The 22845-nt window shown below is 40.0% G+C and overlaps 1 protein-coding gene across 2 annotated transcripts in view; it reads left to right on the forward strand.

Moving 5' to 3' along the window:
• Window positions 1-21918, forward strand: part of CD28 (CD28 molecule) — a 33359-nt gene extending 11441 nt beyond the window's left edge. The window contains exons 2-4 of one of the 2 annotated variants that reach the window (XM_008999128.5): window positions 10730-11086; window positions 13058-13182; window positions 18799-21918. In XM_008999128.5, the coding sequence (XP_008997376.1) occupies window positions 10730-11086; window positions 13058-13182; window positions 18799-18927 (611 nt within the window). In that variant the 3' untranslated portion in view covers window positions 18928-21918. The remainder of the gene's footprint in view (window positions 1-10729; window positions 11087-13057; window positions 13183-18798) is intronic. The other variant, NM_001257219.1, reaches the window with a different exon arrangement.
• The last annotated feature ends 927 nt before the right edge of the window (window positions 21919-22845 follow it).

A 22845-nucleotide genomic window follows, 5' to 3' on the forward strand; every position in this document is an offset into this window, starting at 1 on the left:
GTCTCACATTGTTGCTCAGATTGGAGGGCAGTGGTGCAGTCACCACTCACTGCAGCCTTGACCTCCTGGGCTCAAGTGATCCTCCCACCTCAGCCTCCCAAGTAGCTGGGACTACAGGCACATGCCACCACACCCAGGTACGCCTACACTCAGCTAATTTTTGTATTTTTTGTAGAGATGGGGTCTTGTCGTGTTTCCCAAGCTAGTCTCCAACTCCTGGGCTCAAGCGATCCGCCTACATCAGCCTTTCACAGTGCTAGGATTACAGGTGTGATCCACTCTGCCAGGCTTTTAGTAAATTTATTAATCAGGATTCCATTTCTATTGTTACCTATAATCATTTGTCCTTGTTTGAACTATAACCTCTTTAGATTTTGTTTTAAAACCATACTTTCTGTTAAGAAGAGTTGATGTGCTTGGTATAACTGATAGTTGTGACATACACAATTTTGGCCAAGGCTGGTTGCTTGGTCTGCTTCCCTTGATGGAAGTCATTGCTTCTCTCATGGTGGCCTCCTCTACACAACTCTCTTTCCTTCTGGTTCTGGTAACTTTTGTCTCCCCTGGCTTCTTTAGACCTCACGGTAGTCATAATTCTGCTGCTGCAAGTCACAGGCTCTGGTACTATTCCTTTTGGTTCTGCTGTCACCACACCTTTACCAACAGTACTTTCATAAGCGACCCTCTACTCTTGCCCAAATTTGTGTGTGCCATCCGTTTTCATTTGGGATCTTGAACAAGACAACGTATAGTTGGTCCTCTGTATCTATGGGTTATGCATCTGTGGATTCAATCAAACATGGATCAAAAACAGTATTTGTGGGGTGCAGAATCTATGGATACAGAAAACCAACAATTGCATGACTTGAGCATCCATGGATTTTGGTGTCTGCAGGGGTCCTGGAACCAATCCCCCATAGACACCAGAGGACAACTACATATGCATGTTTATCATGCTTATTCAAAGTCCCCCACCTTTTTTTTGTGAAGAGACTTTCCTTACATCTTCATTTCTTGTGAAAATGGGAAGAATTCCAAGATAATGATCAACAGAAAACTAGGTGAAATGACCACAGAATTATTTTTAAACTGTAACTTGCATTATTAACATTATTATCTTACCATTTTTTCTTTTTTTGAGATGAAGTCTTGCTCTGTCACCCAGGCTGGAGTGCAGTGGCATGATCTCAGCTCACTGCAACCTCCACTTCCTTGGTTCAAGTGATTTTCCTGCTTCAGCCTCCTGAGTAGCTGGGATTATAGGCACCTGCCACCATGCCTGGCTAATTTTTGTATTTTTAGTAGAGACGGGGTTTTGCCATGTTGGCCAGGCTGGTCTTGAACTGTTGACCTTAAGTGATCCTCCCACCTCGGTCTCCCAAAGTGCTGGGATTATAAGCATGAGCCACCACGCCCAGCCATTTTTTCATTTTAACATGAATTTCTGGGAGAGAAAGGCTGGGTCCATTCAAAGTAGGGTAGCTCATGAAGCTCAAAGAGGATGGTGAAAGGTGCTGCAGTCTGGTGAATGTTTTGTACTCCTCTTTCTCTTATCAGAAGGAAGCCAGGCCACCAGCTAAGGTTATCAGAGCCACAGACTATTGAGTCCCCCTTTCTTCTCAGGGAGCACAGTTTGTCTCACAGTTTCCTGAGCAACCACCCGGTTATCTTATGGGGGAAACTTCCCTTTCCAGAGCCTGAAAATGAGCCAGTGGTCAGATGATCACGTGTTGAAGGGCATCCTGGGCCTGAACAGGAAATGTACTCAAAGGAAAGTTACAGTAACTTAACCAGCTCTGTGGTCAGGAGGGAGGTGCTTTTCTGTGCCAGGGAAATCAGTGTCACCTTCACACAGTTTGCTCACAAATACCATAGGGCAAGATGGCTGAAAATAGAGGCTTTCATTTTTTTCAGTTCTTACCTAACATGTTAAATTCTGTTCAGTCAGAATTTTAAAAAGGAAATGAAATGATTAGGATCTTACAACCTGATTTTTCAACTGCAAAAGAAAGTCTAAGATGTGCATAAATGGAACCTGATAAAGTTCTGGAGGAAAATCACATCGCTAATTAAACGTGTATTCCAGCTCTCTGCTTCTTTAGCTTCCCAGTACATATTCCAGTCTTGAGTGCTGCTGATTTTACTCTCTGCTTCACCAGTGTCTACGTGACATTTTATTTCTCTATGGTGCTATGATTAAAAAAAAAAAGGAAAGGTAAGAGTATCATCAACTTAAACATGACAAACAAATGTAATTCACAAAGCCCTGAAGTTAAGGATTTTCCTAGTGAAGTTCAGACTGAAAAGTGACTTTATGTGTTGACTCATGTCTATGTTCAATGCCTTTTGTACACTTGGGTAAGCTAGAATGGAAGATCTCAATGGTATAATTATTACTTGTGCATCAGTAATAATTTATAAGATGCATTTGATGTGATCACATTGTCTGCAGGCTTTATCTGGGATCCATCTATGACCTTAAGGAAGTCTTTGAAATTATAAGCAAAATGTTTTGTATATGAGCATTAGATCCAAAAATGTTCAGAAACATACTTTTTCTAGATATGAGCATGAAATAAATTCAGTCTTGCTGAATGAACAAAGTTGTTTTTCTGTCCATTTATGATTTAAAACATTACTCCTAGATGCCTAAATAAATAAATTGCATCTTAGCTCTTCCATTATTTGTGTGATCTTGTTTGAAAAGTCATTTACTTCTTTTTTCCCGTCCCCACCCCAATGGCCTCTTCTTTAAAACAAGGGATTGGTGTAGATCATCTCCAAGTTTCCTTCCAGTTGAGGTTTTTTTTTTTGCAGGATAAGACTCTACTAAAATGGTTGGGAAAATGACATTTATTTTGTTCTGATCCTCTTCCCATTCAATTCACTCCCCTACTTGATGGTAATCTCTTCCCTAACCCTCACTCCAGACATCTAGTACCATCCTCCCTATCAAGTCCAACTTGGAGAGGATCTAGAACCAACCACTGAAATTGTGTTGAAATTTTGATGCAACATGGCAGAGGGAAATGAACAATAGATTAGAAATCATGAGGCATGAGCTTTAATCTCAAGGATCATTTATGTTTCCTGTAACCTTGGACAACTCACCTACCTCTTTGACCTCAGTTTCCCCATCTATAAAACAGCCATAAGGATTACTGTCCTGTCTATTTACTTCACTGTTGAATACAGAGTTCAGATGAGATAAAATAATAGAGAGCATTTTATAGCCCTGCGAATGTAAGCCATAGTTACTCGTTTAAGCCAATGTGTGTCCCATATTGCATTTTAGGCTTCATTTTCTTTGGAAATCTAAGCATTAACTGAGTTGGTGGGAGGGTCCTTTTAAGGTCAGGGTTCTTTGATGCTGGGAGCCACACCTTAGAGATGGTTACTACCCTGTCTGTGCAGAGGTTGACCTGGTTACTAAATATGGTAATTGATCCGTTTATAAGAGGTGTAAACGGCAAGTTTTTGTTCTTTGTTTTTGAAACCAAGCTTCCCCACCACCCACTGCCATTTTCATGGAAGTTCAAGCAAGTTTCAATTTTCCTAAAGTTGGCTGTATCATAAAATTCACAAATTATCTGTGGGAAATCTTTTAGCTCTCACTGCCTTGCTCACAAGCAGCAGATAAGTACCTTCTCACCTCCAATCTCACTCTTCATGTTGCCTGTTAAGCAGGAGCTGTGAGGGAAAGAGGTTTGAGGTTAGTGCTTCCTGTCTCCACACCTTTAGCTGATTTAGCTGCTAGGAAAGGCTTTGAAAAGCAAAGCACTAAATTCATCATCAAAACAACTTGTCAATTCAGTTAGAGACATGTCAGTCAGGCCAATCTTTTGATAACGTAAGCAAAGAAAATGGATGGGTTGACAATGTTTCTTCTAACCTAGCAGGTTTGACCTAGGTAGACCTTACCTGAATATTCACAAGAAGGAAAATCAAATATTCGTAGGGAAAGGGCTAGGTCTCCTAATACCCCAGTAACCTAAGAAGAATGCTTTCCACTGCTAGCATGAACTGTATCAAACAGAAGTTACGATGAGGGAGCTAAACGTTTGGGTTTCTTCTGAGTCTAGATATGTCCTTACATCTGTGATATGTCCTTACATTTATAATACGTGCTTACATTATTTGAAGTACTATGGATTTTCAAAAACTCAAGAGAACCAAAATACGTATCAAAGCCAAATGTCATCTGATATTCTGATTATCAGCTACTATGAGTTCTCCATGTTTTTACTTCACTGTCATAGAGCAAGGGGTGTGCATTTTTACACATGCTCAATTTTAAAAGAAAGTAAGAGAAATCAGAATTATTGTGTTTACTTGAAGTCATAATGATCACACATACTCAGTATCACTTAGAGTCACTGGTTGTGTTTTTCTAGCACCAAAAATAAATTTCTCATTTAGTGTCTCACAGAAGTAGATTTTGAAGTCCTATGTGATAGTTTCCCATTTGGGCTTCTCTGAATTGTTGACATGAACCGAGGTGGGACCAAATGCTCTAAGGATAAACAAGAGATTTTATCAGCCACCTCGAACTCAGCTTGAACTCTAAACTGGGAGGCTGTTAGCTACATATTAACACATAGTAAGCAAACTATTTCAAGCATAGTATCTATGTTTGAGAGTCAGATAATTTAAAAATGATCTATGTTGACAAAGAAGAGGAAGGAAAGTAAACATAATCGATAAATTGGATGGCTTTTCATCAAATGGCCTTATTGAAAACCCATAGTTTTCAAGCTCTTTCCCAGCAAAATCTTAGCACAAAGAGTCACAAAGTAAAGCATTTTTTGTGTCCTTGCTCAGTTGCTGGACATGCCATCAACCAAGAGAATACTGAATATGTAACGGCCAGCTTAGACAATGCATTGCTCCTCCCTGAGAAAGTGCTCAAACTGTAGTGCTGAAGTGGAATAGGTTCGAGAGAAATCCAATCAGTCTCAACAATGCTGAGGTTGAAATTTGGAGTCCCCATGATGGACAGAAGGAAAATCTATCTTCTAGTTATCTCACTAAATTATGTCTTGTAAAGGAAAAATAGTTTCAGGAGAGAAGGATCGCTGCTTCTGCCTTCTGAAAAACAGCAAGTACTGAAATACGCTCCTAAGAGTCCACTGTATTCTCAGTAAACTTTGAATTAATTTGTATTTTCTTTGCAATGATAACTCAGGTTGGAAGAATGTCTTCTTCACGTCCCATATGTCTAAACTGCACCTCGATTTCCGAGCTGCCTATTGTGGTCTTGTAATGAAGAAGAGATGAGTGAAAAGAGACTTAGGGCAAAGGGAAAACAGTTGCTGGCTGGTCTGTGCAGCCTAAGGACAGCCATTTTTAACACCTCCTTCTTTGCCACTTACCACGTCTAAGCCAATGTTGAGTTTTGCAAAGTGTAGCCTACAAATATTTCTCAAGTTTATTCACTTCTTTCAAACCATAGCCAAGTCTCTTATCACCTCTTGGCTAGACTATCGCAACTGTATCCTAACTGGTCTACATGTTTTCACTCTTGCATCCTTCAAAGTTACCTTCCATGTTGTTGCTAAAGTGATCTATGTAAAATGAAAAGTCATGCACATCACTTTTCTGCCTAAAAGCCTTCAACAGATCCTCATCACCTGCAGAAGAGAGCTCAAGCTCTCTAATGGCATGAACTATACTTGCTTTGACAATCTTGTTTTTCATCACTCATGGACCAGCAAAAAGGAGGTAGCTGTAATCCCCCACTTCTGCCACACTCTTTCTTACCCTCCTCATCTCCATTGCCCAGACTGCTCGTTTTCTCTCTTTGTCTTATCCTCCTCACAGTTCTCTAACTCACCCTCAGCCCAAACAAACACTCTTCCACCTTGCCCCAGTTCCCAATACAAAGACACAACTTAGCCCTGCTAACTTTTACTTAGTAAAAGTTGGTCAAATGGTGGGGTGGGGAGTTGGGGAGAGAGAGCATGGGGAAAATGCCAGATATAGGTGAAGGGGAGGAAGGCAGCAAATCACACTGCCACATGTGTACCTATGCAGCTATCTTGCATGTTCTTCACATGTACCCCCAAACCTAAAATGCAATAAAAAGAAAAAAAAAGTTGGTCAAATCCATGTTTGTAGAATCCTTCAGGACTCAGATCAACAGTCATCTCTGGAGATCGGTTAGCTGGTTTCCCAGTTGCCCCAGAAGCTTTATGCAGATCACGGTGTCCCTGTGTTTAAAGTAGGGTCTGTTTATATCTTTCTTCCCCACCAGATCGTGAGCTGCCCAGAGACAGGAACTGAGTGCCATTCATTTTTGGGAAATCAATTCTTCTCTCCCATGTGCATCTTAGGAGCATGTCACATCCTAAGTTAGGCAAGACATATTCAGCAAACCACTGGACTCAAGATGCCATAGCTTTTCTTCCTTCCTCCCTCTCCCTTTCTTCTCTTCATCTCACTGTGGGTGCTGGGAGAGGGAGTCAAACTGGGGAGTCACCTGGGGTTTCTCTCCAGCCCACCCACACTTGCTTTTTTATCCCCATAAAGAAGTCCTATTCTCATTTTCATCTTTTTCTTTATATCAGCTCACAAAGGCAGATCAGGAAGAATTTGAATGTGCATTAAAACAGAAGCCAAATAATTAGCAACGGAAACACAGTTGGGGGGGCGGTTGGTGGGCAAGCAGAAATACAAATGCCTAACCTGCACTCTCTGAAAAGGAGGGGAGGCACTGGCATTTCTTGCTGGAGTTGGTTGCTTTTCCAATCAGAAGTGACCTAATGACTCCTTCTAAGTAAAAAAAGAAAACAAACAAAATAAATCAAAAGCACCACCAACAACATACAAATTGGATGTTTGCATTAAGATAGGTTGAACTTTTTGATTCTTAGCATGTTTACTTTTCAGTGCTTTTGCAAAATATTTGTTGAACAAATAATAAGTGATGTTAAAGTTGTTGACATAGGTTTTGAAAAAGGATTTAATGAAGTGGTAGTGAAACCTAGCTGCTGATGACAATAGTACAGTCGGATCAACCACCCTTCATTCTAACAATTATTTAACGAGAGTCTATTAGTCATACTCCGTTAGGTAAAGAAGCATAGCGTGGTCTTTTCTGTCAAGAGGCTGGAAACCAGGGGCCTAGGGGAAATGCACATGAATTCAAAGCTAAGCAAATTGAAGCATGTGAAACAAGAGTTGTTCAAAAGGTAGAACTCGACCAACTGTCAAGTGAGTGATATCGACAGTAATCATTTTGAGACCTGAGAAAGGAGTGGTGCTCTGTGCCAAGGAGTTAGTAGACAAAGCTCGGAGGTAGGAATGCTCACAGTGTGTTCCTGGGATATTGGCTTAAATGATCTGCCTAATTAGGAGGGTTTTGCTTTGAGGAAATGATGTTGGAAAAGCCTGTGGAGGCCTATTTGAGGATAAGAAGTTAGTTTTCCTGTTACACCACTGGTTCTCAAACTTGACTGCCATCTCTAGAATTACCAGATAAACAAATTATGAATGGATGCCTTGGTCCTATACCCAGAGATTCTGATTTAATTAGCCTTGGAAAACTGAATGCTTTTAGATTTCTACTAGGCTATAGTGGCTTTTAATCCAGTTGAATATTAGAATCAAGTGGGGAACTTTTAAGACAATATGAAAGACAATTCACAGAATGAGAGAAAATATCTGCATATTACCTATCTGATAAGAAACTTGTATTAAGGCTGAGACAGGAGGATCACCTGAGGTCGGGAGTTTGAGACCAGCCTGGCTCATATGGAGAAATACCATCTCTACTAAAAAATAAAAAAAATTAGCTGGGGTGGTGGTGGGCACCTCCAATTCTACCTACTCAGGAGGCTGAGGCAGGAAAATTGCTTGATCCCAGGCAGCAGAGGTTGCAGTGAGCCAAGATCATGCCACTGCACTCCAGCCTAGGCGATAGAACGAGACTTTGTCAAAAAAAATATAAAAAATATATAAAGAACTCTATAATTCAATAACAAAAAGATAAATAACCTAACTAGTTAATAAATGGGCAAATGATCTGAATAGACATTTCTCTAAAATGAATAGACCAATGGCTAATAAACACATGAAAAGATAAATAATACCATTAGTTATTATAGAAATGCAAATCAAACCATGATGAGATATCACTTCATGCCCACCAGGATGGCTATAATAGAAAATATGGACAATAACAAGTGTGGGCAAGGATAAGGATAAAATGGAGCCCTCATTCACTGCTAGTGAGACTGTATGATGGTGCAGTTGCTTTGGAAACAGCTTGGCAATTGCTCAAAAAAACATAGAGTTACCATATGATCCAGCAATTTTTCTCCTGCTAAATACCTAAGAAAGTTGAAAACATATGTCCACATAAAAATCTGTATGCAAATGCTCACAGCAGCATTATTCATAGTAGCCAAAAAGTGATGAATGGAAAAACAAATGGAAAATACAATGGAATATTATTTGGCCATAAAGAGTGATGAAGTTCTCTGATGCATGCTACAACATGGATGAACCTTGAAAACATTATGCTAAGTGAAAGAAGCCAGACACAAAAAGCCATATATTGTATGATTCAGTTTATTAAAAAGGTCCAGAGTAGGCAAATTCATAGGGCCAAAGTAGATTAGTGGTTTCCAGGGATTTAAGGGAGGGAGGAAGAGGGGTGATGGTAAATGACCATAGTATTTCTTTTTGGAGTAATGAAAATATTCTGGAATCAGATAGTGGTGATTCATTCATAATGTTGTGAATATGTTAAAAAAGTCTGAATTTTACACTTTAAGACAGCAAACTTTATAGTAACTGAATTATAGCTCAATAAAATTGTTATCTAAAATAAAGAAAAAAACTTAATCCTTTTCCACCTATCTCCCCAGTCTAGACCAATTAAATCAGAATTTCCAGAAGTGGGAGGACCTGAGCACAGATATTTTTTCATTTTAAAGTTCTTGATATAAACAGCATTGATTTTTCAAAAAAGAATTTTGTAGAGATGGGGTCTTGCTATGTTGCCCAGTCTGGTGTTGAACTCCCAAGTTCAAGCAATCTTCCCACCTTGGCCTCCCAAAGTGCTAGGATTACAAAGATGTGAGCCATCATGGCTGCCAGCATTGTTGATTATGTAGGAGACAAAAAGCTATTATTAATTTAGTTCTCTGCCAGTCCTTTCTTGGCAAAACAAAAACAAAACAGCTGTGTGTATGAATTCAAATTCAGTGAATTGTAAATTTCATTTAAAAATGAATCTGATTCTATTCAGCTCTTTGGTGTAGGTATATGGAATGTTGTTTCAAATAAAGAAAATGCAAGTAGGTAAATAATTATTAGCATAACCCAAACAAGAGCAAAAAAATGCTTTTGTTTGTATTGAAATTTGAATCAAAGACACAAAGTGGTTTGTTGTTGTAGAAACATTTGGAAGTTCTCTTGGTTGCAAAGCTGATTCTCAGTGCTTCAGTTCTCTACTTCTCAGGTGCTTGTAGACAACTTGGGTTTTACTTGTCGTTTTGCTCACCATTTGTTTGGTCACTTTAGACAAATCAGCTGATGTTTCTACGCCTTATACAGTCATTAGGAAAAAGAAAAAAAAAAAGAATAATACTGTCATGTGCCAGCAATGGGGATACTATGGGAAATGAGACAATGTGTTCTCTTCCCTCATGGAGTTTATAACCTAGTTTCAGTTTCTGTGCTTTTAAAGATTGAACGAAATGATCTCCAGGTTCTTTGATGTTTTATTGGGATAGGAGTAAAGGTAGATGATGGACCAGAGAGATAACTCCTGTAAGACTCTTTCACCTTTTATGATTTAAGGGCATAAATCTATGAATTTCTTGAGGAGGCTTTTCTATGAATTTGGTGTGGAAAACAAATTAAAGGAAACTTTTGGGTTATGTTTTTTCTTATCTCTTCAGCTCACTCTTGGAATGGGCAATAAATAAAGTAAAAACTTTTCAAAATATTTTAATTCCTTTACAAAATCCTGTATCACAACTTAAAAACGAATCTATCTGTAGACTGGGTGTGGTGGCTTATACCTATAATCCCAGCACTTTGGGAGACTGAGGCGGGTAGATCACTTGACGCTAGGAGTTTGAGACCAGCCTAGCTAGCATGGTGAAACCTTGTCTATACTAAAAAATATATAAAAATTAGCCAGGCCTAGTGGTGCATGCCTGTAATCCCAGCTACTCAGGAGGCTGAGGCAGGAGAATTGTTTGAATTTGGGTGGTGGAGGTTGCAGTGAGCCAAGATTGCACCACTACACTCCAGCCTGGGTAACAGAGCAAGACTGTCTCAAAAACCAACCAACCAACCAAACAACCGAACAAACAAACAAATCTATTTGCGTGTCTGTGTCAAGCAATAAAACTACCTCCAAGTATATCACTCCATCAGGAAATCGGCCCAATACATAATTAATATTAATGTCTTAGGAATATAGATTCAAAAATTGTGAGTGCATGGCTGTGGTGCTCATTGCCAACAGAAAGTCATGTGCTGCCTTCCAGGTGAAAACATGCTTCATTGTTCCATTCAAAAGAGGACGAAAATAATATCAAAATGTTAACTTTTGAACTCTCAGTATAATTATCCCCCCAAGAGGTCCTACATCTTCTGCCAAGAGAAAACCTTTGCTGGAGATCTGTTCATTTAGTTAATTAATACATTTTGCTTTCAGGAATAAAAATTATCCTTATATTCTTGTTATAAGCAAATGATTTCTTCCCCCCAGGAATCAAGATTTTGGTGAAGCAGTCGCCCATGCTTGAGGCATATGACAACACGGTCAACCTTACCTGCAAGTATTCCTGCAATCTCTTCTCAAGGCAGTTCCAGGCATCCCTTCATAAAGGAGTGGATAGTGCTGTGGAAGTCTGTGCTGTGCATGGGAATTACTCCCAGTTGCTTCAGGTTCACTCAGCGACGGGGTTCAACTGTGATGGGAAATTGGGGAATGAATCAGTGACATTCTACCTCCAGAATTTGTATGTTAACCAAACAGACATTTACTTCTGCAAAATTGAAATCATGTATCCTCCTCCTTACCTAGACAGCGAGAAGAGCAATGGAACCATTATCCATGTGAAAGGTAACATATAACTTTACCAGAATACCACCCTAAAGTGATGGTTTTCAAATGCAGTCCAGAAAACTAGGTCTTGGTCAGTGGTAGGGTTGAATAAGGCCTAAGTGATTTGATACTAACAAAGACAAATAATGTTTTCAGAAAGTTTTTTCCTTTTACTGTAGAGTTTCAAGGTTATATTTCGAGTATCTTTATTTTTCTTTGCTGACATTGAGTGGGAGAGTAAGTGATAAAGTTGCAGTGTGTGGGACTAGATCATTCATTTTTCTCCATTCGAGTGGGTCATGGCAGAAAAAAGGTTACGGTTAAAATGTAAGCCCAGGTGCCCTCAAGTAACAGCTGGATCTAATGGGTTAAGACTCAGGAAGACTCAGTTCTATTTCTAAGTAATTCTTTTTTGGGGTCCATAATTTTCCTCTGTAAAAGTACCTTTCCATTTTCTTAAACGTACAAAGAATGCTGAACTAGAAACCAGAGGACATGAAATTTGCTATTAATCAATTCTGTGATCTTGGATAAGTCACCTAACTTTTTCATGGTCAAAAACTCAATACAATTATTAAGCAGTATTTGTGAATTAGTGAAAATAAGTCTACTGAGCTTTTGTTGACATTATGTTCTCTCTAAATGGTGGGGAGAAAAATCATGATTCCCAACTCAAAAGAATATAGTTTATTGATAGCAACAAGTAAAATCTGATTTTTTTTGGCATCCTTTGTGTATATGTCATAGCTTTTCCCTTTTATGGAATGATAATAAGAAAAATATATGTTAAGTTTTATATTGAATCCTAGTATAATGCCAATTACTGTTTTTTTTCTATGCTGGAACAGAGCCGTGCTGATGAAAAATAGGATACTAAATAAGGAAAGAACCATTAACTTAATGTGGCAGATTAGCTTTTGTGTTCTGGCAAAATAGAGACAATTAATGTGTGAATATTTTGTTTGCTGAGTCCCATTTAGATTTCTAATATCTACAATGTCCAAGCAGAATATTTTAATTGTATCAGGTCAAAGGTTACACAATTATGCTATTTTGCTTGTAGCTAAGAGTGAAATATTTTTTCCTATATGAATGATACTATTACTTTAGGATAGTATTTTACATATATGTATACACACATATACACATAATATGTCATTTATAGTAGAACTGGGAAGGACACCAGTGATCCTGTACTTAGTAATTTTCAATCCTATCTGCATATTATAAATTTGAGTAGGTTTTAAAAGAAATATCAATGCCTAGTTCCAGGCATTGAGATTCTCATGTAATTGATATGGGTTGAGGAAGGGGTGCTGGACATTGTTATTTTTTCAAACTTCCTAAGATAATTTAATGTGCAGCTAGAATTGAAAATCAGTGGACTAGAGGATTATTGGTATGCTTTCTAGTTCTAATTGTCTCTAATTTTGAATAGAACTCTACAGGTTCCTTCTCATCCCCTTTTGATTCCCAAAGATATAAAGCTACTTGTTCGTCATCATATAATCTATTAGATAGACTTGGAGCTAGAAATTTATCCTCTGATTACCAGTCTAGTGTTCTACTACCCATGTTAGGCTGATGATTTTTTTAAGGCTAAAAACATGTATTTTATTCAACTTATTCCAGGGATGCAGTTTTGGGTCCTGATGAACTATCTTCTGATGGAAGAAAGGGGTGAAGTTAGGTTAAGGCCATTGGAAGTTACCATTTTGAATTACACTGTAGAGTCCACAGAGTCGAGTGAACACAAGTCTCCAGTGTACTATCCTAAAGTAATGGCTTTCAACTGTAGTCATGAAAACTAACCAGGCCATGGTCAGTGGTGGGGTTGGGTGAGTCTCAAAGCAGAAATCTATATACTTTAAGCTGATGGTATTTTAAATATTTTTATTTCTTTCACATTTTTCTCTGATGTTCACAAGGAAGGAAATGTACTCAATTGCTATTCCTGTATCATTTAATCCGCTCTATTTTATTTTTCAGGGAAACACCTTTGTCCAGGTCCCTCATTTTCTGGACCTTCTCAGCCCTTCTGGGCACTGGCAGTGGTTGGTGGAGTCCTGGCTTCCTACAGCTTGCTAGTAACAGTGGCCCTTAGTGTTTTCTGGGTAAGAGAAGCAGCACTGCTTTTATGTAACTTTTCCACTGCACATGCAATCTGAACATATTCAAGAAGTTTGCCTATGTGGTTTATTTTTTGCTTAATATATGATGATGATTATTTTCTTTTCCACATGCTTGAGTAGGTTTTCTTTTAGCCTATTCAACTTTATCTGAGCTAAAAATCTGATATGAGTTGATTTCCCAGAAGTCACTGAGTAGGTGGCCAGGCAGAATAAGAAGCTAAATGGGCAAATTAGGGTGGGGGGATTAGGAGCAGTTACCTTTCTTCTTCCCATTTTGCGATGTAATTATGACACATAAAACAGTGTTAATGTATATGCATGTATAAACAGCTAGGCAACTTGGGAAGCTAGGCAACTAAAGCCAATGTACAATGTTGGCTTGATCAAAAATCATGAGAAACTTGGCTACTGAAATTGTGTATTCAAACCTAGCAAAGAAACTACATCTGTTTATCTGAGTCATATTTTTTTCTCTTCTGAAGTAGTTGAATTGTGTGAGGCCAAGTACAGTGCTGTCATTATGAAACTATAATGGGAGTTAGAATTTTCTGAGCTCTCACCACTGAATTGAAGTACCAACTTTTGCAAATGTTTATGTTATAAATGCGGTGTATTTTTCTTTACTTTCCTCAACATTGAATTTTTGGCCTAGGTTTGAACACATTTTGATGAAGCTGTCTACAGTTAAGAATGGACCCCTGAGTGACAATATTTTTCTTACTGGGAAACTTCTTATGCACACAGTATGGTACAGAATACCTCATGTATTGACTCCATGTTGTCTTTGAATTTTTTTCTAGAAGTTACATCCATGTATGAGTCACTTCTTCAATGAAAAATATATTCTCTTCAAGAATAAAAGACTATTTCTCTTGATATTCTCCATCCACTACTTCTCTTGATATTCTCCATTTGATATTAAGTACATTTGATATTAAGCTAATGAATGCTTATTGGATTGATGAATTGATAACCTCCAGAGAGGTCAGATTAAGGATTTAAATGAGTCTGCCTGAAGTATGATACTCATCTTTAAGGCATAATCCATATATTTACCTAAATCCATATATTTACCTAATTCATAGATGGGTCAGTGATTTCTGAAAGCCATACCATGTGAAGCCATGCTGTTTACTCTCAGCTTGGTGACTGGGAGTACAGACCTGGCTCCATAGTTGTGGCTTCCCATTATCCAGTCTTAGATCCTTTTGGACTTTTCTTGGCCTATTGCTGAAGTTTACCTTTTAATCGTTCCCCACATGGTCCTTGCAGTTGAGAAGACCCTAGGGCTCAGATGGACATTTGTCAGGCTGCCTGTTGCCTAATCTGTACTTGCTGCAGGGTAGAACACAAAGTGGTTGCTTGTTCCTGGAAATTCCTCATACAAGGTATCATCTAAGGAATTTGCCTGGCTTGCCTTCTGCAAGTAACCCAACCCTGAAGGTGGGGACTGGTATTGTAAAATATTGCCTGAATTCTGCCTCTCATGCTAGTTGACTTTCATCTTTCCAGATCTTGGTGTCTTCATCCAATTTACCTTCTAGCTTTGATCCTCTGTGGTGTTTGCTGATAATTTTAGAATTTTTAGAATTCTTAGTTCTTATTTCTTCCTAGTCTCTGGCCATTGGCTTTTATGCCTACCATATGGCTTTTCAATCCTCTCATTGGGAATCTCAACTTCCTAACTTAAAGGCCAGGTGCAGTGGCCCTTTGGGTACCCCTCCAGGAAAGGCACTCCCAGGTGACATGCTGACCTAGGTCAAGGTAATTTACTAGCTCTGCAGAAAGTAGTTTTGGGAACTACTTTAACCTTCAGTGGCCAGAGGACACTGCTCATTATTGATAACTTACTCTAAATATGCATTAGAATGTCAGTTAGTATAATGAGACACCAATTTACTGAGTGACTTGAGTTACCCAAAGGGATGAAAGCAGCTTCTCACTTTCAATGAGTTTTAACCATTCACTTTCAACTCAGACACACCATAGACACTCTGGGTTTCTCCTTGGCAGCACTACTAATTCCTAGTGAGGTTCATCTTGCTTTGTCTTAAAAAAATATATTTTTGTTTTACTTTGTCTTACAGACTCCCTGTGAATTGGGCAGCCTTGTCATTTTTGGCCTTTTGTAGTCAGTTCAGTTACCCAGTAAGAACTGCCATTTATCTGCATCTCACACCTGGGTCTTTGTACTCTTATCAAAAGAGTATAGGCTGGGTGCGGTGGCTCACACCTGTAATCCCAGCACTTTGGGAGGCCGAGGCGGGTGGATCACGAGGTCAAGAGATCAAGACCATCCTGGCCAACATGGTGAAACCCCGTCTCTACTAAAAATACAAAAAATTAGCTGGGCATGGTGGCGCGTGCCTGTAATCCCAGCTACTCAGGAGGCTGAGGCAGGAGAATTGCCTGAACCCAGGAGGCGGAGGTTGTGGTGAGCCAAGATCACGCCCTTGCACTCCAGCTTGGGTAACAAGAGCGAAACTCCATCTCAAAAAAAAGAAAAAGTATAAGTACAAGTTTGTCTATGTTTCATTAAATAACATAGTATTTTTACTCTGGGGTCATCTTTTTCTGCTGTTGCTGTTTAAGCAACAAGTACATTGCTGAGCTGGGCATCTAGACCATTATGGATCCCTGGAGTTTAGCTATTTCCTCGGTAATTTTCTGAGATCCTATTTTTGGCTGGTCTGCAGCGTGCCTTGATGAAGTTGCTGTTTTCTGGAACTTCCTGAGGGCCTACAATATGCTACTGTAGGCAGTTCCAGGTTGAGTGGGCTTCTAGGCTGCGTGGGTTTCTGGGAGCAGCTGCAGATTCTATCTCAGTTCTTGACCTGATGTTGACATTTGAATAAATAAAGAACTCCCTTCGGTCAAGCTGCCACAGACCAGCACCTGCCACTGTCTTTCAATTCTCCACTTACGCAGCTGTGCTGGTAAAGCTGCCCCTTTTCCTAGCTAAAAGGATTATTTTAAAAAACGTTATGTTCCCCACTACAGATCACAATGTGAGGAATGGGAACAGTATGTGGACAGGTATTGTCTGCTTTTTATAATAATCCATTAGATTTTTGAAGACCATGTACTTAAGTAGACTACCTCGTGTATGTCCTGCGTTCTGCTATTCCCAGGAGACAAGTGGGTAAGGGTGGCATGGGGAGAAGGGCAAAGGAGGAGTGGTTCAGAAGTCACATATCATTAGCTGACATTCACTGTTGAAGGAGATGACACAAACACATAGGGTAGGTACTTCCTGCACACATATGCACACATGCTCGATGCACATGGGCACTGTGGATTCTGCATGGTGTTTGTTCCCAGCAATGCATTTGTCATTTTCATCCCATTGCTGTGTTTAGAGTTAGTGTGATAGTAAGTAAGTCCACCATCTGACAATCTCTTGAGGATAAGCATGGGAGCTGCCTGCAGTAGACCTTTCATTATCTTTGTGTGCAACATGAAGAACTTGAGAGTCAAGACACCTTTATTATTGGGGCCTCTCTACCAGCTGTGGTTTGGTTTGAGTGTCTGGAGGCAAAGGCTGATACTTGGAGGTTTGGCAAAGGGAGTCATCAGAGTTGGAGTAAGTACTAAATATGCTTCCCAGGTTATCACCAGCTGTTTTCTTTCTTTCTTTCTTTTTTTTTTTTTGAGATGGAGTTTTGCTCTTGTCACCCAGGCTGGAGTGCAATGGCGCGATCTTGGCTCACTACAACCTCCACCTCCTGGGTTCAGGCAATTCTCCTGCCTCAGCCTCCTGAGTAGCTGGGATTATAGGCATGTGCCACCATGCCCAGCTCATTTTTTGTATTTTTAGTAGAGATGGGGTTTCACCATGTTGACCAGGATGGTCTCGATCTCTTGACCTCGTGATCCACCCGCCTCGGCCTCCCAAAGTGCTGGGTTCTACACTCATCTGGGGATAGACATTTCCTTGGCCTCACCCCTGCCCTGCTATGATCCTGTGCTCAAGACAGCTCTAGTCTTTCATTTACAGAAAGGATGTAGAACCAAGACAATTCTTTGTTGCAGAGGACTGCTCTGTGCAATATAGGATGTTTAGCAGCACCTCTGACCTCTACCTGGTAGATGCCAGTAGCATCCCTCTGAGTTGTGAAGATCCAAAATGTCTTTAGACTTCACCAAATGTCCCCTGGGACAGGGACTAAGGGAGCTTGAGGTGTCAAGGATGAGGCAACTGTGTATGGTAGTGTCATTCACTCAGATGAGAAACACTGGTTAAAAAACAGCATTTGGGGGAACTCTTGAGTTTTATTTTAGACATATTGAGTTTAGCGTGCCTTTGAGGTTTAGTCCAAAGATATAAATTTGGGTGAGTAGGTGATAATTGAAGTTGTGAATGTGAATGAGGTTACCTAGGGAAAGAGGATAGAGTAGAGAAGAAGGCCTAGGACCAAGCAGTGAGAAATTCTAACATCTGATTAGAGATGGATGAGCTTGCAAAGGAGGCAGGGAAGGAGCAGCCAGACCGGTAGGATAAAAACTGGGATGTTATAGATAACAAAGAGAAATAGTATCACAAAAAGAAGAGAGTTATCATTAGTATAGAATGCTGCTGAGAGTTGAAGAAGGTGAGGCCTTAAAACACGTTAGCTGTGTTTAGTAACATGGGGGCCAGTGTTTTTCAAACCTTTCTTTAGTGTTTACTCATGCCCCTTTGACAAGGAAGGTGTGAAGTGCTCAGGCAGGAGGGTATGGAAACAAAACCCGGGCTGAAATCATTCACTTATTTATTCATTCACTCATGTGCAGCATACCTACTTAGGTATCAAGCTTATGTGCCAGGAATTAGGCACTTTTTTCATAATAGAGAATTCTGAATCCAGAAATCTGATGGCTTTCTGTTTTTTGATGTTTTCTGGGTCATTTATAAAAACGTAAAATTTACTATCACATTGATCCAGAAATGATGCTCCTAACCCTTAGTCAAAAACGTTGCTTAGATTCATGGTGGGTGAAACTATTGCTCTTACTTGCCTCACTCCTGGTGAAAATTCATCCTGAGGGAGCGGAGCCTATGGAAGAGAGAGGAGTGACACTATTGTCTTTATAGAAATACATTCCCCTAAAGAAATAGGAAGGTACTAGTTGTCTAGAACTGTAAATGGCCATTGGTATGGACTCCATCTTTACAAATTTGTGATTATTCCAGACTCTGGAGGAGCTGAAGGTCCTCTTTGGTTACTTATGGAAAAACAGCTTGCTAAACAAATGCTAATGTAAGAAGATTGCAATGGGGGTTAGGCTTAACCTAGTCAAAGGAGGAAGGGCCTTCGAGTGCATTAAATATCAACAGTGGATATGTTAATTAGTATGCATTTTGAACTCAGGTCAAATGACAGCATTGAAAATAACAGGGATACATTTCTCTAAAATACTTTCATCGAGATTTTTCAAGTTCAAGTTCATTTTGAAGAGTCAGTAGTTAGGTTTGATCAGTCATTACCCAAGTCCGAGTTACTCAAAAAAGGTTAGTATTTGTCATTTGACAGTTAATATCATGAATAGGTGTCCCCAAAGTCTTAGAACTCCTTCCCTGACACTGTCCCTCCTCACTGACACTTCTCTTTTCTGCAGATGAGGAGTAGGAGGAGCAGGCTTCTGCACAGTGATTACATGAACATGACTCCACGCTGCCCCGGGCCTACCCGCAGGCACTACCAGCCCTATGCTCCGCCGCGTGACTTCGCAGCCTATCGCTCCTGACACGGACGCCTATCCAGAAGCCAGCCGGCTGGCAGCCCCCATCTGCTCAACATCACTGCTCTGGATAGGAAATGACTGCCTCATCTCCAGCCGGCCACCTCAGGCCCCTGTTAGGCCACCAATGCCGATTTTTCTTGAGTGACTAGACCAAATAGCAAGATCATTTTGAGACTCTGAAATGAAGTGAAAGAGACTTCCTGTGGCAGGCCAAGTCTTACAGTGTCATGACCCACATCCAGACTTACTATGTATTTATTGACTTGACTGAGAAGTTGGGTAGAAAACAAAAAGGGAGTGGATTCTGGGAGCCTCTTTCCTTTCTCACTCACCTGTACATCTCAGTCAAGAAAAGTGTGGTATCCATGGACATTTTAGTTGCAGAAGAAAGGCTAGAAAATCATTCCTTTTGGTTAAATAGGTGTTTAGACTAAATGGGTGTAATCTGTGGGTTAGATGGGGTAAGTTAGATTAGGGGGAGGGATAGGAAGACAAATATTTAAAAAACATTAAAACACTGTCTCCCACTCATGAAATGAGCCACTTAGTTCCTATTTAATGCTGTTTTTCTTTTAGTTTATGAATTTTAGTTTATGAATTTCCTTTTAGTATATGAATTCTGACCATATTTAGTCATTTTGACCAAATAAGGGATTTGGTCAAATGAGGGATTCCCTCAAAGCAGTATCAGGTAAACCAACTTGCTTTCCTCACTCCCTGTTTGGGACTTCAGTGTTAATGTTCACAATGTACTTTCAAAAGAATAAAATAGTTATCCTACACCAAGAAAGAATATGTCAGGAAATAAGGTCACTTTACGTCAAAATTATTTCAGTACCATGGGACCTGGTGCAGGGGCTCACACCTGTAATCCCAGCACTTTGGGAGGCAGAGGTGGGCAGATCACTTGAGGCCAGGACTAGCCTGGTAAAGATGGTGAAACCTGGTCTATACTAAAAATACAAAAATTAGCCGGGCCTGGTGGTGGGCACCTGTAATCCCAGCTACTCAGGAGGCTGAGGCAGGAGAATTGCTTGAACCTGGGAGGTGGAGGCTGCAGTGAGCTGAGATCACTCCACTGCACTCCAGCCTGGGCCATAGATTGCGACTCTGGCTCAAACGACAGCCGCAACAAAACCACGGAATTATTTAAGTACTATGAAGGATTATTTGTCTAAGAGCTCATTCCAGTCACAGCAGGCAGGAGCCTTCCTGTTTCATATGCTTCAGGATTGCACGGTTGGTCTCTTTATTGTTTGTGTGGAGATCCAAAGTGGGAAGTGAAAAGAGCGTCCATAGGAGAAGTGAGAATACTGTGACGAAGGGATGTTAGCATTCATTAGAGTGTGAGGGGTGCGTCCCAAGAAGCTTCTTCAGAAGGAGGGAGAATGGAATGGAATGATGAAATACTTGCCATGTGCTGAGCGGGTGGCCATCAGTGGGTAACAATCTTCCAGAAGGTGTCAGGCAGAAGGAGCCTTGCTGAGAGCTCCTTTACAGGGACTTGATGTGGTTTAGGGTTCAGAGTTCCAAAACTCTGGACTCAGCGGCTCCTGTACATTGGAGGTCCATTCACATGGGAAAGTATTTTGGAGTGTGTCTTTTGAGATCATCAAAGTTCTTACGGGACTGGGTAGGGCCTGACCCTGGAATGACCATGGATATTTTTCTGCCTCCAGTTTTAGTCAACTAGACTATGCTTGGGGACCTTGAAGAATGGCCCTTTGGCGGCCCTTACCATTTGTTTGTGCTTCAGTTAATTCAAGGGTTGGAGGAGTTTAGGTTTTAGAGGCACATAGACTTGGTTCAAGTCTCGTTACTAGTTGAACCTCAGGCAAGTCACTGCCCACCTAAGATAATAGTCCTTCAACTGTAAATGGAGTTAATGGTCACAAATGTCTCTTCCTCTGCTATAATCTCCATGAGGGCATGGCCCAAGTCTGTCTTTGTCTCTGCCCGTCCCTGACATTTAGTAGCATGCCTAACATATAATGTTAGCTATTGGCATTTTTGCCATGTAGATAAATTACGTATAAAAATTAAACAGGGGAATAGCCTAAGAAAAGGTGAATATTGTAATGCAAATTTAAACCCACTACGCAGGGATAAGGTGCTATAATTTGAGGGCCTATTAACTTCCATCATTTTCCTGTTTCTTGAAATAGTTTATCTGGTAATGAAATATAGGGCACCCCTCACTTTTATGTATAGAAAGAGGTCTTCAAATTTTCAATGTGGGAAGGAAAGGAGGGGTGGAGTAGAAATCTTGAGATTCCAGATAGAAAATACTATACTTAGGTTGATGTTTTTAAGTAGGCTTCCCTTCCATGAATTTAATCAGTCCCAAGAAGATCAAACTCAGCAGCACTTGGGTGATGAAGAACTGTTGAATTTACCGTGGCACCTGTGCCACATGCCAGCTTCTTGGATTGAAGAGTTCTTCATCTTGAATCCAAGTTATGAGATTGTATTTGAAAATGACAAAGCTGCAGAGTGTTTAGAAATGGCAGTGGCAAATATATAAATACATTTTTTAAAATGGAAAGACTTGATCAATGGTAATAAATGATTTTGTTTTCTGACTGGAAAAGTAGGCCTACTAAAGATGAATCACACTTGAGATGTTTCTTACTCACTCTGCACAGAAACAGAGAAGAAATGTTATATAGGGAAGTCCATTTTCACTATTAGTATGAACCAAGAAATGGTTCAAAAACAGTGGTTGGAGCAACGCTTTTATAGTTTCAGGTATGGTAGTTATGAAGAAAACAATGTCATTTGCTGCTATTATTGTAAGAGTCTTATAAATTAATGGTATTCCTGTAATTTTTGATTGTGAGCTCACCTATTTGGGGTAAGCATGCCAATTTAAAGAGACCAAGTGTACATTATGTTCTATATATTCAGTGATAAAATTACTAGACTACTATATGACTGCTTTAAATTTGTACTTTAATATTGTCTTTCAGTATTAAGAAAAATATGCTTTCAGACTAGATATGCTTCGCTTTGACAATCAATCTGGAGAGAACTTGCTATTTAAAAGAACTGTGGGGTAAATCCTTGTATAAATCTCCTGTTTAGCCTTTTTTAAAAAAGCTAGACTTTCAAATACTAATTTCACTTCAAGCAGGGTACATTTCTGGTTTGTTTGCTTGACTTCAGTCACAATTTCTTATCAAACCTCTTTGAGATATTGGGCTAGGCTTACCTATGTATTCTGTGTGATGTGAATGCCCTCAAGTTTGAGAGAGATCCAACTTCAGCCTTGACCTCATCAGTCCCTCAGGTTAACTAACTGAGCCACCAGTCCTCATGGCTATTCTAATGAGGCTGTTGATGGTCAAATGGATGTCTCATCCCTCATCCCAACCATTTGCACTGCCAGATGGGAACTCTACCAGACCTGGATACTGACCCCAAAGTGTTAAATTCAACTACATGCTGGAGATTGGAGATGGTGCCAATAATGGACCCAGAGCCAGAATCATGACTGCCATAGACTTATTACTAACCCCGATCAAAGACAGTGACATAGACTCTCTCAAGATCTGGGGTGAGGGAGTCTGTGTTATCTGAAAGGCCATTTGAAGCTCAGGAAGTCTCTCTTTCCTAAGCTATATGCATGCTTTCTGACATATTCCTACTTAAACATCACAGGCCTGCTCCTACCTCAGGACCTTAACACGTCCTATTTCCTCTGTCTGGAATGCCCTTCCGTAGATGACCTGGCTTGCTTCGTCACCCTTCAGGTCTTTGCTCAAGTGTCATCTTCTCCCCTAGATAAACTCCCTCACACCCTGTCCCCTTCCCTTATTTTTCTCCATAGCATTTTACCATCTCTTACATCAGACATTTTACTTATTTATTTATGGTTTATAAGCTCCATGAGGGAAATAACTTTGCTTTGTTTCTTGCTGT

This window comes from Callithrix jacchus, chromosome 6 (assembly GCF_049354715.1).
Source record: "Callithrix jacchus isolate 240 chromosome 6, calJac240_pri, whole genome shotgun sequence".
Lineage (NCBI taxonomy): Eukaryota > Metazoa > Chordata > Mammalia > Primates > Cebidae > Callithrix > Callithrix jacchus.